The sequence below is a fragment of the Macrobrachium rosenbergii genome, chromosome 15, assembly GCF_040412425.1.
Source record: "Macrobrachium rosenbergii isolate ZJJX-2024 chromosome 15, ASM4041242v1, whole genome shotgun sequence".
Classification (NCBI taxonomy): domain Eukaryota; kingdom Metazoa; phylum Arthropoda; class Malacostraca; order Decapoda; family Palaemonidae; genus Macrobrachium; species Macrobrachium rosenbergii.
This window is the reverse complement of record NC_089755.1, coordinates 29,365,606-29,383,886: the sequence shown is the minus strand read 5'-3', so window position 1 is coordinate 29,383,886 and position 18,281 is coordinate 29,365,606. Positions and strand designations below refer to the sequence as shown.

At 37.2% G+C, this 18,281-nt stretch overlaps 1 protein-coding gene across 1 annotated transcript in view; it reads left to right on the top strand.

Moving 5' to 3' along the window:
• LOC136846493 (uncharacterized) overlaps window positions 1-18,281 on the top strand; it is a 169,225-nt gene that overhangs the window by 42,521 nt on the left and 108,423 nt on the right. Inside the window, 1 exon segment of the mRNA XM_067117338.1 lies at window positions 364-1,172. Within this exon segment, the coding sequence (XP_066973439.1) occupies window positions 558-1,172 (615 nt within the window). The 5' untranslated portion in view covers window positions 364-557.

Below are 18,281 nucleotides of genomic sequence, written 5' to 3'. Positions count from 1 at the left end.
CCACTGCAGGATGTTAGGGCTGCGCAAACTATAACAATACACTGGACGAAATTTCCAAAGCTACTATATTAGCGTGATGGTTTTGGCTGTCTAGATAAATTAGTCTTTGGATAAGTACCAATACATTCTGCTTGAAACTCCTTATCTCTTCGGAATTTAGTTGGCTCACTGGTAAATAGGATAAATCATCGGTATGAGTTATCAGAAATGGATATTGTTGATATATGATAATCATGATATTGTAGAATGATTATTGTAAGATAATATGAGTTAGCAAAAAAGTAATAAAAATAGTAATACTGGCACTAGTTGTTATAAAGTTTTTTGACTGTTTAAAAATGTAATTTTCTTTTATCTTTCCAGCAACCTTCAACATATGAGAAGACACGGAATGGTGAAGTGAGAGATTTCATAGAAGAACTAAATGATTTCGAAAAAGGAATGACTCAAAAAAGACGAAGAAGAAGTGATACACAACAGTAAAGGAAGGAGAGGGAATCTATCAAATTACATCTTACAGTGTGCTACCGTTTACAGAATACTCAGGCCTTACCAAGATGAAAGAAGCGTTAATAATCACCCCGGCCCCTTACACTAGAGTATCCTCCTCCTCCCCCTCTTCTTCTTCTTCCTCCCCTACTTCCTACCTTGGCTCCCGAATGAGACCGTTTCTGCTGCCTCTTCTTTCCTTCCTTCTCGGTGCTCTGGTCCTCCTGCAGGCCCTATCCTTCTTTTTCCTCTACGAACGCCTCGAAACCGTCAGAGTAAGGCTTGACAGAGAGGCCATGGAAACGGGCAAGAGGGAAGACTTCATCATTCGGGAAGTAGAACTCCTCAAAGGACAGCTGCTGGCTTTGAACGAGGGCAACGCCCTGCGCAGTCAAAAGCCTCTCCCTCATTCTCCTCCGTACCCACCACCACTGACGAATCCCCACGTGGCCCTTCCCTCGAAATCGTCCGCCACGTCTGCCAGAACAGGCGAGAAGCCCCTAGAGAGTCGCAGGGCTCACGGGCGAATGAAGCGACAGGCTTCAGAGACGTCCTACGGAGTCAATGGTGGTGGAGTGAACGGGCAGGATGAACTCAGCGTCCATTTGCACAAAGAAGACACCGAAAACAGGAGCGAAGTCGACCAATCTTGGCTTCAGCTCACATCCTACGCAAGAATACCGGTCAGTAACATTTTCGCTTTCAATCAAATCTCAGGTGTATTTTTGATGTTTGTATTGACACATTTTCTCCTGATGATCACCAGCACATCTCCCATTTTTTTTATTTATTTATTTATTTATTTTTAGTTTTATACTTTATTTTTTGATCAGCTTCATTATCAAAAAATGCGATTCAAAGTTCTAATTTTTCATTATAATTTTTAATAAACTAATCTGTAACTTGTCCATTAACAGCCAGAGAAACCAACATGCCACTGTACTGTTTATAGTGTTTACCCAATTAAAAGCTCTATAAACGCATTTGCATATTACAAGTGAATGGCGGCATTAATCAACCCCTGATTTACAGGGAATGAAAATACCAACCTTATTTAGACTGATAGAGAGAGAGAGAGAGAGAGAGAGAGAGAGAGAGAGAGAGAGAGAGAGGTGCTATAACGTGACGATAGCCAACAAAAGCTATTTTTATGTAATCGACGGCAACCAGTTTTCTTTGAATTTGATGTGATGATAGCCAAAAAAAGCTGTTTTTATGTAATCCCATGTCTTGTCTTATTTTGAGGATCATTGAACATGCCATTTAAAGTGACAACAATATTTATATATATCGAGCAACGCCTCGTTGCTCATAAAATAACCTTACATCAGTGCCTCGTTTCTCATACGATAACCCTCATTCCTTCATCTGATATGAAAAATCATGATTTACCAAATCATATTTCCTTTAGGAAGGAGTTGAACAACTATTTTTCCAAGCATACTTTCGTATCTGGATCGTTCTTTTTCTCATTTGATCCCACAGATTGGGCAGCAGAGCGGGTAAAGATTCAAGCCAAATCTGCCATGAATATTGTCATTATTGGAACATATTTACCAAATGTTAAGATCCACTACCAATGTATTTAGCGGCATCGATATCGTTATCAGTATACATATTTCGTAAACAGTTTGCAATGTAATATTGTGTGGCATCGTTTAAGAAGCAATAACAATAAACATTTGCAATATATCTTAGTTTCATGGGGAAAATGACTGATTTACACTAAAAATTATTAAATTGTAACTTTCAGTAAGTGTAATCTATTGGTCCAATATAAACGTCATAGTTGAATACTAAAATTTTCAGACTTTTACATCGTCAATATTTTTAAAGATAGGCGCCACACTTGGGCTACAAACCGTTCATAAACAAACGCTACCTTACTTATTATCCAACATTCCTTGAATTGTTTGTCAGCAATTTTTGTATTACTACTCGTTGGTTTGGACAAATGGTTTCGACAAATGCTATCCCCGTTCTGGTAAAACGTTTTTCTGTTACCAGTAACTCAGACTCATTATCCTTCGAACTCCAAATTACTTATTATTTTTAATTCGTAATACTCACCATGTCGAAACTGCAGATACAGTAAGGTAGCTTATACGTATGGAGTATTTTACACTTAAGCCACCATCAGAGTTTTTCACATCGTAAATTGAAACTAAAATGTAATGTACATCTAGCTTTCATATGAATTTCTTTCACATGCAACAACTTATAAAAAAAAACACAATTTTATCCATTTGCTTTGTACACCTCTTTGCCCTTCAAAGTCTGTTACCAATTAAGTAACGATTTGTTTAATGTCCTTTTTGTCAACATTATAGTCCTAACACCAACTTTTCGACCTAAATTCCACTCCATTTCCCTTTTGTGGCATCCTACAGTTCTCCAAGTGTTTCGCCTACCCCTTCCCTCGACACCCTCCATACATCTTTTCTACCACTGAGTTTTTGTAAGCCATTTATTCTGTTTTATTTGGTTACTTTGCTTGTTCTAAAGGGTCTGCTGAATTACTCTTCAAAGATTGATTTAATATTTTTGTTGTGATTGTGTATTTTTATATAGTTTAGAGTTTAACAACAGGGAACAGGATTTTCTATATTTTTATACTATTTTCACATGTGGTATCACGCGATTAAATTGTGTGAAAATTGAGGTGGGAGTTGTGAGGTGGGGCCGGGGGGCGCCGTTAGTGACTGACTTGGATCAGATTTGTTGAAAAAAATGACCAAGATGAGATCTATCTATCTGTGTTTTCTACGCTTAATCATCTCAATAATATATGAAATTGTCGCTCAGTTGTTAAATTTTACAGTAGTTTTTTTTTTCTTGTTTTCAGGACAATTCTTTCCCCTTGATTTAAAAAATTCTATTTGCTACTGCTACCTTATGGTTCAAATCTGTCCCAATTTAGGAAGAAAACTACGCCTTAGAACGCTAAGGAACATTTCTTTTGCCAAATGAAATCGAGCAATTGCAATGAAAATCATGCATTACGACGTAAAAAAACACGTCAAATAATAAATTGCTTACTTCTCCGTTCCATCCGACCAAAGAGCCTTTCGTCGTGTATAAGAAAATCTCCATTTTTGTAACATCGATAACATCGAGCAATTCATTGCAGTCAGAAACAGTTTTCTTTAAGCGTCGTCTTCCGTCTTCAAGTTGATTTTAGTTCGTGTTTAAAACTTCAAGAGAGAGGCTTTCACATGGGTGATCACCCGATAAGATGGTTTGATAAGTTATAAATTCACAACGTCTCGGAAGTAACTTGAAAATCGAAGAACTAACTAGGGTTAAAGTAGTTTGATAAAGTAGATTCAGATTGAGAATGTGTAAATTAATCTGTTCATCGTAACTAGATGAATATAGGAGTGAACAGATAAATAAAGTAAATGTGATATGAATCAAAGAAGGGGACTGTTGCTAAGAAATATGAATTGAGAGGAAATGAAGAGAATGAGAGATGAAAGACTGATTTAGAAACAGGGAGCAATGCATATGAAAATCAAGCTTTACCAAAAACGAAAAAGGGGAACCCGCAGAAGAAAGCTGTGAATTTTCTAGCGTATTGTAATAAAGTTTTTTGTAGCTAACTTAAGTTTGGTGAAGTGTCGTTGTTGCTTACGATTTTTATGTCATGTGGGAGAGGATTAATGCAAAGGAATTTCTACGTTGTGCGCTATATGAAGTTCCTATGGTAACCGCTGTGTTCAAAAGACGTCTGCTGAAAAATAGCTGAGAAGGGAGAGTATGGCCTCGAAAAAGCTGCTTACATAGCTGGAAAATATACTCACTCCATAAACTGCTTTTCAGAGGCAGTAATGCGAGCTAACGGTCATTAAAAAGTTCTCGGCCACATCGAGGAAGAAGACTAGCGTAAACTTTTTGGGGTGACTGCAATAAATAATATGGTCCTTCGCTGAGAACGACGCGAGCGAAGGTCCAATTGGATCGATATGGACGGAAAACCATTTCTTGTCCAATTAACCAAATTGCAATGCATTGAAATTTTGCAATCCTGTTCGCAATGAACGCCCCAAAATTATTCCATAAACCCAGTATAAAGAGAAAAACCGTCGCTTACATGACTGTGCACAAGAACTCAACTGCTTGCCTTTATTACATTGCAGAGGAGGCCCTTTGAACGTCAGGAGCTGAACGAAAAATCTAAAAAGAATCTCTCTCTCTCTCTCTCTCTCTCTCTCTCTCTCTCTCTCTCTCTCTCTCTCTCTCTCTCTCTCCTAGTATACCAGTCACATCCATCCCTGGATTAGAATTTCACGTCATTCAGGCACATCGTACAATTTTCCAAATAAATATCATGAAAGTAACATTAATTTTTGTTATAAGATTTCCAAAATCATTACCTTGAAGAGGAAGGAAACTTATTATAAAGCAAAGTGTTGGACATTTCTTATGAAGATATCTAATTATATTTTCCCATTAACTGTAACACTGTACTACTGTAGCGTCTTTTTTCTAAGCAGGTCTGTATCTTACAATATAAATATATTTATATGCCAACATTCTTCGCCCCTTCTAGATAATATTTTCTCGTATTAGACTGCATAGCATACTCACTTGTATATGTATTGCTGCACTGAAAATTAGTATATTTATCCATTCACCCACATTTTCTGATCTTTATCTGTAAGTTATTCCGACGTCTTTTTCATATCTTTACCGCATAACGATATGTACATATTACAGCTATCACTCAAGTTTATCTTCGTTTGAAAATATAGCTCTGTTTTATACAAACTCAAAGACTGTTCACTACCAGTGAAACCTTAAACAATTTGTTATTTTCTCATTAGTACAGGTTTCCCGTTGAGAAATCGTATTGATATAATTTAGCTTGCGTGAACTCACTGGCCGTTACATAACTGGTTCGAGATACATTGGGCATGTTATTAAGGGTGGTGTTATTCAGCGACCTGCCCTTTCCTTTCACCTTTTCATTGTTTTCGTCTGGGTCCCCTTCAAAGGTCTTCCATTAAATCTTTCTCAAGTTTTATTTAATTTGATTTGAAGTCGTATGTACTTTTCTGCAGCATGTTTTTTTTTTTTTAACAGGTTTAGCGAAGATTGGATGCAGATCGGTCTTTCGAAGCAATATTTCCTTATTATTCCCTTGACCAGGCCTACTTTAGGCTGTCTGTGGTTGTTAAAGAATTTGGGTAGCCTTCAAGATCTCTCTTGCACAAGTTCCTAGCAGAAGAGACCTTTTCTTAACTTCTATTTTTGACGACCTATTCCTGCTGTATCATTCCCAAATCTCCTGAGAAATGACCAGATATGAATCAGGGAAGATAGTGCTCCAGTTTCTCTTACCAGACAAAAGATAGAAAACAAGGTGTGCTTATTTATAAGAATAATAGGAGTGATGGATGTAGTGTCCTGTTGCATAGGTCCAGACTCTTTCTCTATCTGCTCTATGTTAGCGCCAATGACAGATATGCCTTCATACTATAAAAAATGACTATCTTTACTTTGGCTATTCGACATGAACAGGCTATCAAACTTTTAGATATCCAAGGAAACAGATATTTTCATAAGCTACGACACATGAACGTCCATGAAATATTTTCTTTGAAAATGATTGAAGAACTACTTTTCCCAATAGTTTGTATCTGAATCGTTCGTATTCTCTTCTGTTCCATAGATTTGGCAGCAGAGAGGGTCAAGGGTTAAATCGAGTCTGCCATGAATATTGTTGTTAACGAAATATATTGTATTAAGATGTACTCTGAATTTATTTATTGGCTTCGGCATCGTTATCAGTATACATGTTTCGTAAACAGTTTGCAGCGTGACATTTTATTGCATCGTTTAAGAAGTCATAACAATGACATTGGCAGTAATAGATATGTTCGCATACAAGACATCGGCTGCGTGAAGTGGATGACAATTTATTTTATTTCTTTTTTATATAGTAGTGTTATGGTGAAAAATTACTTATCATTAGAAAAACATAATTTACTATCTAATTCTCAGTATGTGTAATCTATTAGGCCAATATAAACATCGTTAGGAAACAGCAACGTTGCAAAGAATTTTGTCCATTGTTAATAGATTTGGAGATCAAAGTAACATATGAGCTGCGGACATTGCATAGACAAGCGCTTCTTTCTTTATGACCCAGGCTTCGTTGCTCCGCTCGGCAGCCATTTTTGTTTTACTTTCATTGGTGTGGACACATGTTATAGACAAATGCTATCCAGGGAACACTTCTGATACAATGTAAACATTCAGTTTTAGTAATTTAGTGTCTTTCCTCTTCAGATTACCGGTGAAAAATTTTAGTTTTATCACTAGAACCATTGGTTCTATTCCCAAATGAAGCGTTCGAGCGAAATTAGGATAAATCACAGACAGCAACAAATTTTATTTGCATTTGACGTTTGACGTGACAATAGCCTACTAATACTTCACTTTATTTTGGGGGATTTTTTGAATATGCCATTGAAAGTGATAACATTTTGCGTGTTCAGACATCCATATAAATAAATAAATAAATAAATATATATATATATATATATATATATATATATATATATATATATATATATATATATATATATATATATATATATATATATATATATGAATGTCTTTTACTGTAATACTACAGTATAATATGAAGATAAAAAGGCCCATAAAACACTATTTGAACGTTGCAATCAAATAGTGTTTTATGGGCCTTTTTATCTTCATATATATATATAAATATATATGTGTGTGTGTATGTGTATAAAGCTATCGTTGCTCATAAAATACCCCAAGAGCAATGCCTCGTTGTTTATAAAATAAAATGTTGACGCAATGTCTGTTGCTCGTCGAATCATTTGGGACAATGCCAGTTGTCCATAAAACAACCCTCGAATCCTCATCTAGCCAGCGAAATCATGAATAGCCACAAAAAAATTTCTTTGGAAAATGATTGAACAACTATTTTTCCCAGAATAGTTTGTATGTGGATCGTTCTTATTCTCATATACAATCCCACGGATTTGGGAGCAGCGCAGATAAAAGGACAAGTTGAGTCTGGCATGAATATTGTTATTACTGGAATATATTTACCGTTAAGATACACTGAGAGTATATTTAGCTGCATCGATATCGTTGTCAGTATACATATTTCGTAAGGATTTTGCAATGTGACATTTTATGGCATCGTTTAAGAAGTAATAACAATAAACATTTGTAGTGATATCGCGAGGAAATATGTTCGCATAGGTGACATCAGCTGTGTGAAGTGGATGACAGTTTTTTTTTTTATGTGGTAGTTTCCTGGGGAAAAATGACATATTTTTATTAAAAATTACAAATATGTAACTCTCAGTAAGTGTAATCTATTGGCCCCATATAAACGTCATTGTTGAATACTAACATTTGAGAGACTTTTGCATAGTCAGTATTTTTAAAGATAGACGAGACACTTGAGCATATGATAAAGAAACGCCATCCTACTTGTTACCCAACCTTTCTTGAACATTTGACAGCCATTTTTGCCTTATTTTCATTGGTGTGGACAAATGTTATCGACAATTACTATTTCTGCTACAGTGGAACAATCAGGTTACTGTAATTTAGTGTTTTTCCCCCTTTTCAGCAACCTGCAAACTCATTATCTTTCGAATCCAAAATCAGTCTTTTTTTTTCATTCGCAATACTCACTTTTCGAAATGAAATTTCTCCCATTTGACTGCTGTTCAGGATTCCACATATGGACATCACAAAACAGACCTGCTCTTATTCTTTTGCTAAATCCGGTTCTCGTGTTGCGCAACACTTGGCCTGATTTCATCATTTCAATTTAGTTTTTATTTTTTATTTTGTTCTGTACCAGATTTGATTAATCCTTTTGTCATAAGTCAGTTTATTGTTTTACCTAACATCGGACCTGGTTTCATCCTTTTGTGCAACTACTTTTTTGTTCCTGGCAACACCAGACCTGATTTCATTCAGTATTAAATTCAGTTTTTCGTTTTGGTCAAAATCGCACCTGATTATCTTTTATCAATGGCGTTTTGCTCCGCACCACACCTGATAGTTTTCACCTTTTGGTTTAATGAGCTTTGCACAACAACATACCCGATTCCTCCTTGTCTGAAATAACTTTATCTTTTTATGCAGCACCAGACATGATTTCATCCTTTAACTAGGTCTGTTTTTCAATTTGCTCAACACCAGGCCTGGTTTCATATTTTTTCTAATTTTCATATCGCTTTGCTCAACACCAGACCCGATTTCTTTCCCTTGGTAGTTCAACTTTTTCATACTACTTAAATCAATGCTTGCTTTTGTACGTTTGTCAAATTATTTTTTATTTTATTTTGCTCAATGTTACACCTATTTCTTTGTGTGGTAATGTACTCGTAAAGTTTTCTTTTTGCTCAGGCCTGATTTAATCCTCTTTGCAATTCAGTTCGTTTTTCTCATTTCAAAGTCAGGTTTAATGAATACTGATTGTATTTTGAATGTTTTTTAGCATTTGTTCTTTACAGTTTGTAAGGTTCATGATAACTGATGAATCAGAACGGAACAAACGTTAATGCGATTAATTTTATTAGAAAAAACTTAATATAAAGTCTTTTATCTTCTAATTAAAAAAAGAGTTCTTCTATAAGGCAAAAATAGTATGCATCGTAAAAGGAAAAATAATTTCATACGTTATTATATGAACAGAATAGCACATACGTTCGGCCACAATCAAGTATTTTTTCACACCATGAATTTTAGAAAAATTGAAAAATTATGTTTTCATATGATATTCTTTTACATGGAAGAACTGCGTCATAGCAAACAACCCCCAATTATTTCCTTTCGATACACTTTTCATACTTTTACCTTTGCCTTTCAATCACTGCTGCCAGTTGAGTAACGATTTTGTAATGCCGTATTTTACCTCCCTTGTTGTCCTAACACCACCTTTTCGACCTAAATTCCACTCCATTTCCCCTTTGTGTTACTTCGTGTGGGCATCCTAAAATTCTCTAGTGTTTCCCCTTACCCCTTGCCCCGACACCCTCTATATGTCTTTTCTGCCGCTGAGTTTTTCTAAGCCATTTATACATTATTTGGTTCCTTTGTTTGTTTTGGAAGGTTCTGCCGAAGAACTCTCGGAATTTGACTTCATATTTTTCTTTGGTGTGTATTTTTACACATTTAAAATAAAATAGCATTGAACTATATCTTCTATAATTTTGTAATACTGTATTTGTTAATAGTGGTATTATGAGATTAGTTGATAACTCTGGTATAAGGGATGACCATGATGAGATTTACAATATCTGTTTTCTACGTTTTGCTGTTTCTACGATTTCTATAATTGCCTCTTTATTTTTTCCCCTTAATGTATATTTAGGTGTTGTTTTCGGAACAATAATTCTTTCCCTTGTAATTCATCCTCGCCTTTGTTCAAAGAATCGACATCAAAAATCCTTTTCGCCACTTATACCTTCTGGTTCATATCTGACCCGATTGCAACAGAAAACTGTGCTTGAGAACCCTAATGGGCATATCTGTTTCCAAATGAAATCGGGGAATCTGAATAGAAATCTCGCATTTCGACCTGTGCGAGGGAACCGTCAATAAACACACGTCAGGTAATTAATTGCTCACTTTTTCTTTCCGTCTGATCAAAGAACCTTTTACAATATTTAAAGAAATCTTCATTTTGCTTCGTCTGTAGTTTTGAGCACTGGCATCGATAACATCGAGCGGTTCATTGCAATCAGAACAAGTTTTCTTCAAGCGTCGTCTTGGCACCTTCAAGTTGATTTTTAGCTCGTGTTTGAAACTTCAAGAAAGAGGCTTTGTCTTGACTGATCGACAGATAAGACGGAGTAATAATAAGTTCTAAATCCACAACGTCTCAGAAGGACCTTGATAACTGAAAACATTTCAGAGACGAAGATCTGAGATTGAAGTAGTTGATAAAGCAAATTCAGATTTACAATATTTAAAATAATATGTTTATTGCGGTTAGATGAATGCAGAAGTGGACAGATAAATGAAATAAATGTTGATAGTAATCTAGGAAGGAGAAAGTGAAGCTAAGAAATATGAATTGAGAGGAAATGGAGAGAACGGGAGATGAGAGTTAGAAACAAGAACTGAAATATAAACAGAGGGAAACATGAAAATCGGCTTTACCAGAAAGGAAAAAGGGGAATCCGCAGATGAAAAGAGTGAATTTACAAGAGATTGCAGTGGGGTTTTTGTAGCCAACTGGATTATGAAGCTTTTAAAAAGGTGTTGTTGTTGTTGTTCAGGTTTTTTAAGGCATCTAAGCGGAAGGCTAATGCAAAGGAATCTCCACATTTTGTGCTGTTCGCTGTTCCCATAGTAACCACCGTGTTCAAGAGACATTTGCTGACGGAAAACTGTTTCTTGTCCTATGAACCAAAGTGTTATTTTGCAATCCTGTTCTTAATAAGAGCGTCCCAAAATTATTGCATTAACCCAGTTTGAACAGAGAAACCGTCACTTACATGACTGTGCGCAAGATCTGGACTGCTTGCCTTTATTACATTGCGGAGGATGCCCTTTAAACGTCTGTAGATGAACGAAAAATCTCAAAATGAATTAAAAGAGGAAGGCCTCTCTCTCTCTCTCTCTCTCTCTCTCTCTCTCTCTCTCTCTCTCTCTCTCTCTCTCTCTCTCTCTCTCCTAGCGAGTCCTATTCATTCACATCCACCCCAGAAGTAGAAGTTCACTCCATTTAAGTATATAAATACAATTTCAAAATCATTGTCTTGAAAATAGTCTTATTTTTGTTACAAGATTTCCTAACCATATTAATGTAAAGGATTTGACTTTTCTTAAGAAGATACCTAAAGACTTTTTTTCCGTCAATTGCAACACTCTTTTTCGAAGCCGGTGTATATCTTATACTGGAAATATTTTTGTACACTTATTTACTTACGGTCCTTACCCCTACTTTAAACAGTCTTTTTCTTATAATAAAGTATATATCATACTCGCATACATATTCATTATTTACATTCAAGTCATGCTTTTTCCATAACTAGTCCTTTTCACCTGCTTTTATCTGATCTTAATCTGTAAGTTATTCGGAGGGCTTTTTCATAATCTTTTAACCGTGTAATAATATGAACATATACTGCAGTTTACCTTCTTTTCAAAATGTGGCTGTATTTTAAACAAACTCAGAGAATACGCGCTGCAATGAATCTTTTTCAGCCCAGCTTCTCAATTTATGTTCTCATTAGCATTGGTTTCCCGTTGAGGAAACAGATTGATATCTTATCTTGCGTTAACTCATTGGCCATCATATAACAAAAGCTTCGAAAACCATTGAGCTTGTTAATAGGTGGTGGTGTTCAACGATCTGCCCTTTTCTTTAACTATTTTAGTTTTCTGAAGAAGAAAACTGTTGAGATGGCTTTGTCTGTCCGTCCGCACTTTTTCTGTCCCCCCTCAGATCTTAAAAACTACTGAGGCTAGAGGGCTGCAAATTGGTATGTTGATCATCCATCCTCCAGCCATCAAACATACCAAATTGCGGCTCATTCATCATTATACTCTGTACAGGAAACTCGATTGCGCCGAAGAAATTCTGGCGCATTTTTTACTTGTTCATTGTTTTTTACTGTGACCTCTTCAAAGGTCCTCTATGCAGTCTTTCTCAGTCTCTTTTGATTCGACTATTAGTCGCGATTTTTTTTTTTTATGTTGCAGTCTCGTTACAGAGAGATGACTGGACTCAGTTTTGTCATTCGGAGCAATATTTGCTTATTATTCTTTTGACCAGGCCTACTTTAGGCTCTCTATAAATATTAAAGCATTTGGAAGTTCTCAACATCTCTCTTCTGGAAAAGATCATTAAGTATTTATCACGAGTTCCTGACAGAGGTGAACAAACATCTGCTCTTGACCTTTTTTAAACTTCTATTTTGGGGTCTCTTCATACTATACGTTATTTTGATTTTCTGGATGTTCTGAAAACATCATCGTTTTTACAATTACCAAAACCAAGGCCATATTCTAAATGGTTTAATATCTAATTTTTTCCTGGATCAGGCAGTGATTTTGACGAAGAGGAACCATGCAAAAACTTTCAAGTACAATGGAAATATCTAGAGTGGCAACCTAACATTCCCCAAATCTCCTGAGAAATGACCAGATATGAAATAAAGAAGACAGCCCCGGCTTCTTTCACTAGACAGAAAACCTAACGCCAACCCGTGAAAGGGGTACTATGCATAAAAGTGATAAAATCACTTTTAAGGGAAAAAAGGCTTTAGCTAACATTTATATCTGTAAGTCTACACAACAGTATATTAGTGCTACAAAAAGAATGAGTTTCACATTAACTATTCTGCATTTTCCAGTCAGATCAAGCTTCCAGCTTTCCATGGAAGCCTGGCTTCTTTCTCTTGGCAGTTCATCTTTTTCTTATTAACTCCATACCTACTTTAATCCGTTAGTCAAATGATTTTTTTTAATTATTATTATTTTGCTCAATGCTACGCCTATTGCATTCTTTGATCATATAAGGTTTTATTTTTGCTCAGCACAAGACCTGACTTAATTTATTATTATTATTAAATGCTTTTATTTAACTTGACTTCTGCGTCGGTCTGTCTGTCTGTCTGTCAGTCTGTCATCAAATCTTGTTACTCAAATTTCGACTTGTTCCCTTCGTCCGATGGACTTGAAATTTTTCATGATTACTCATTCCCGGTGACAGTACAACCTTACATGATCAGTGGGTCAGCAGTGACCTCTAGTGACCCTACAGTGACCTCTCCCAGTATCTCAGGATGTATATGAAACTCTTTGGATTTTCACAACTTCTTTGACTCACTAGAATCTATCTTCTCTATAACCCCTCCCCTTCCCTCTTCATTCCCCTCCCCTTCCCCTCCCCAACCACACAATCAAGTTTTAATTTAACTGTGTCATCCCCTCCCCTTCCCTCTTCCTTCCCCTCCCTTTCTCTCTTCCATCCACTTCCTCCACCCATCCCCTCCCCTCCCCTTCTCTCTTCCCTCCCCCTTCCCCTCACTAAGCACACGATCAAGTGTTAATTTAACTGTGTCCTCCCCTCCCCTTCTCTCTTCAATCCTCTCTCCTTCCCTCATCCATTCCCCTCCCACTTCCCCCTCCCCAGCACACGATCAAGTGTTAATTTAGCTGTGTCCTCTTCCCTCCCATTCCCCTCCCCTCCCCTTCCCCTCCCTACCCACTCCCCATCCGGAGCATGCGATCAAATGTTAATTTAGCTGTGTCCTCCTCCTCACCTTCCCCCTTCCATCCCTTCCCCTTCCATCCCCTCCCCTCCTCAGCACACAATCAAGCGTTAATTTAGATGACCTCCCCATCCCCTTCCCTCCTCCCTCCACTTCCCTCTTCCATCCCCCTCCACTTCCACCTTCCCTCCCCTCCCCCCTTCCCCTTCTCCCCCCCTCTCTTCCCTCTTCCCTAGCTTCCCACTCGCCCACCCCCTTCCGGAGCACATAATCAAGTGTTAATTTAGCTGTGTCCTCCCCTACCCTTCTCTCTTCCATCCCCTCCACTTCCCCCCCTTCCCCTCCCTCCAACTTACACCTACCCTACCCTCCCCATTCCCTTTCCCTCCCTACCCCTTCCTCCTCCACCCCTCCTCTCCTCTTTCCCCTCAACCCCTTCCCATTTTCCTCCCTCCCCTTTCCCCTCCCCTCTCCCCCTTTCTCCTCACCTCCATCTCCCTCCATCTCCCCCTCCCCTTCCCATCCCCTCCCTTCCCATCCCCTCCCTTCCCCTTCCCTCCTCTTCCCTCTTTCATCCCCTCCCCTTCCCTTCCCCTCCCCCCCCTCCCATTTCCCCCTCGCCTCCCTACTCCCTTCCTCTTCCCTTCCTTCTCTTCCCCTTTCCCCTTCCTTCCTCTTCGCCCTCCCCCTTCCCCCTTCCTTCACCCTCCCCCGTAAACGGATATCAGTTTCGTTGACTACGATCATAAATCGGTTACATTATCTGTCAAAACTAAAAAGTATAAAATTAAGAAATTAAAAAAAGTTAATAGACATGTTTATATTAAAATGCACTAAAAAAGTAAAAAATTATTTTTTGAGACACACCAGGATTTCCTTACAATTAATCATGTCTGTAAAAAAAGCGTGGGGCCCCAAGTATGGAAGGAATTGCTACAAGAAAAGAAATAGATTTTTTAATTTCTTGTAGCAATTCCTTCCATATTTGGGGCCCACGCTCTTATTTTTGTAGACATGATTAATTGTAAGAAAATCCTGGCGTGTCTCAAAAAAATTACTTTTTACTTTTTTAGTGCAGTTTAATAAAAGCATGTCTATAAAAAATTTTTATTTTTTTTCCTGTTCATTTTTTCCTTTTACTAAACACCAGACCTGTTTCCGTTCAATCTGTCAACTAAGTTTTTCGTTCTTACTTGACAATGAGGAATAATGAGTTCTGATTGTGTTTTGAATTTTTATGAGCATTTGTGGATGACATCAGTTGGCAAGGGTCAAAGTGAATAATAAATTAGTAAAGTAATTAATTTTTTTAGAAAAAATTTAAATCTATTAACTTCTGATTTAAAAAAAAGTTCTTCTATCATGCAAAAAATAGTACAAATCTTCAAATAAAAGTATTAGAATAATTTATATGAACAGAACAGCATATACGTCTGAAGACGTTACATTTCGGCCACTAGCAAATATCTTTGTTTTACTTTGTGAACTAAAAAATATATATATAAGACGTTCTTTTACATGTAAGAACCATATCATAACAAACAGCCCCCACTTATTTGTTTTGCATACATCTTTTTTACAATTGCCTTTTCCTTTAAATCTCTGCTACCAGTTTAGTAACGATTTTTGCAATAACCTTTTTTAACCTCCCTTGTTGTCCTTACATCACCTTTTCGACCTAAAATCCACTCCATTTCCCCTTTGCGTTACTTCTCGTGGGCACTAAGTAAGTATATCTTAAATTAACCAGACCACTGAGCTGATTAACAGCTCTCCCAGAGCTAACCCGAAGGATTAGATTTTATTTCACGTGGCTAAGAACCAACTGGTTACTTAGCAACGGGACCTACAGCTTATTGTGGAATCCGAACCACATTATGACGAGAAATGAATTTCTATCACCAAAAATAAATTCCTCCAATTTTTCATTGGCCGGTCGGAGAGTCGAACGCTGGGCCAGCAGCGTGCTAGCCGAGAGGCACCTCTCCAATGAAGAACTTTTCTCGTGGGCACCCTAAAATTATCCAGTGTTCCGCCCCACCCCTTGCCTCGACTCCCGCCATATGTCTTCTCTGCCACGGAGATTTTGCAAGCCATTTATGCAGCATTATTTGGCTCCTTTCTTTTCTTTTGAAAGGGTCTGCCGAATAACGCTTGGAATTCGACTTTACATTTTTGTTTTATAATTTTCTGTTTTTTTAAAGTATGCCAATATTGAACAGGACTTTTTTTATTTTTGTTTACTTTATCTGGGTATGAGGTACGAGTAATTTGAGATTAGTTGATGATCTGATACATGGTAGTTGGGGTAGGAGGGGCGCCTGATGCAGATCCGGGATGAGATCTAATGATGTGTGTTTTCTTTTCTAATGTTTGTGTATCTTGGTGTTTTGACATTAAAATGTAATTGTCGCTCGGTTAATAACGGTTACAACATTCATAGTTGCTCATTGTGTTCAAAACGATTCTTTCTCCGTGTAATGCATCGTCGAGTTTATTCGAAGAATCGACATCAAAACTCCTTTTCCCCAGTTATACCTTCTGGCTCATATCTGACCCAATTTACGCACAAAACTGCTATTTAGAACCGTAATGAGCATATCTTTCTCAAAATGAAATCCGGGAATCCCAATGAAAATCTCGTATTATGACTTGTGTGATGGAACCGTCAATAAAAAGGCGTCAAGTAATTAATTACACACTTTTTCGTTCCATCTGACGAAAGCACCTTTCATCATTTTCTTTATGCATTACAGGCGTTTATAACATCAAGAGGATCTTTGCAACCAAAAACAGTTTTCTTCAAGCGTCGTCTTGGCGCCTTCAGGTTGAGTCTTAGCTCGTGTTTGAAACTTCAAGAGAGAGAGAGAGAGAGAGAGAGAGAGAGAGAGAGAGAGAGAGAGAGAGAAGAGAGAGAGAGAAACTTTCACTTGACTGATCGACAGATAAGACGGTGCAATATGTTCTAAATCCACAGCGTTTCAGACGACTTGGAGATTCGGAAAATTAGAGACCGAGAGCTGATTGAGATTGAAATTGTTTGCATAGACATTGAATTAGTTAGTGATATAGTAAATTTATATTTGGAATATTTAAATTAATCATTTTGTCGTAATTAAAAGCTTTAGGGTTGAACAGATAAATAAAATGAATGTTGATATGAATCTAGGAGGGAGACAGTGGTAATAAGAAGAAATATGAATTGAAAGGAAATGAAGAGAATGGGAGATGACAGACTGAGTTAGAAACAGGCATTGAAATGGAAACAGTAGCAACACATACGAAAATCAGCCTTTGCCAGAGAGGAAACAGGGAATCCGCAAATGGCAAGAGTGAATTTACCGGCAATTTTGTAATAGAGTTTTTGTGGCCAACTTAATTATGAACCAGTTAAAAAGGTGAGATTGTTTTTAACTCTTTTTTTTTATGGCATCTAAAAAGATGGATTTTACAAAAGAATTTCCACATTTTCCGTTATGCGCTGTTTCCATGGTAACCGCTGTGTTCAAGGGTTATTTGTTGAAAAATATCACGATGTGTGTAGTTAGAAGGTACAACATGGTCTGGAAAGGGCTGCTATATAACTTGAAAATATACTCGCTCCATAAAGTGCTTTCCGGAGGCAGTAATGCGTGGCAAAGGTCATTAAAAAGTTCTCGGTCACATCCAGGAAGAAGAGTAATGGCGTAAACTATTTTTTGGGATTGCTGCGATAAATATTTAGTCATTCTCAGATTATGACAAGAGTCGAGGTCCAATTAGATGGATATGGACTCCTAACAATTTCTTTTCCAATTAACCAAATTGCAATGCATTGCTATTTTGCAATTCTGTTCGCAATGAGCGTCCCAAAATTACTGCATTAAATCCAGTTTGAAGGGAAAAACCGTCGCTTACATGACTGTGCGCAAGATCTCAACTGCTGCCTTTATTACATTGCAGAGGAGGCCCTTTGATCGTCAGTGGGTGAGCGAAAAATCTAAAAATGAATACAAAAAGAAAGACCGCTTCCTCTCTCTCTCTCTCTCTCTCTCTCTCTCTCTCTCTCTCTCATATCTCCTAGCTTGTCCTGTTCAGTCGCTTCCATGCTAGGATTAGAGGCATACGCCATTTAAATACATAAATACAATTTCAAAATAACTGCCTTCAAAATGCCTCATTTATTTTTATTATAAGATTTCCGAATAATATTACAAAGCAAAGGGCTTGACTTTTCTTAAGAAAATACCTAATGACTTTTTCCCGTCAATTGCAACACTATTTCACAGTTTCCTCTTTTTCGAAGCCGGTGTTTATCTTATACTGGAAATATTTTTATTACACTTATTTACTTACAGTCCTTACACCTTGTTTAAAGTCTTTTTCTCATAATAAAGTACAGAGCATATTCAATTACATATTCATCATTTACATTCAAGTCACGCTTTATCCATAACTAATCCATTTCACCTGCTTTTATCTGATCTTAGTCTGCAAGTCATTCGGAGGGCTTTTTCATAAACTGTTAACCGTGCAACAGTATGAACAAAATACAGCAATCAGGCAAGCTTACTTTCTTTT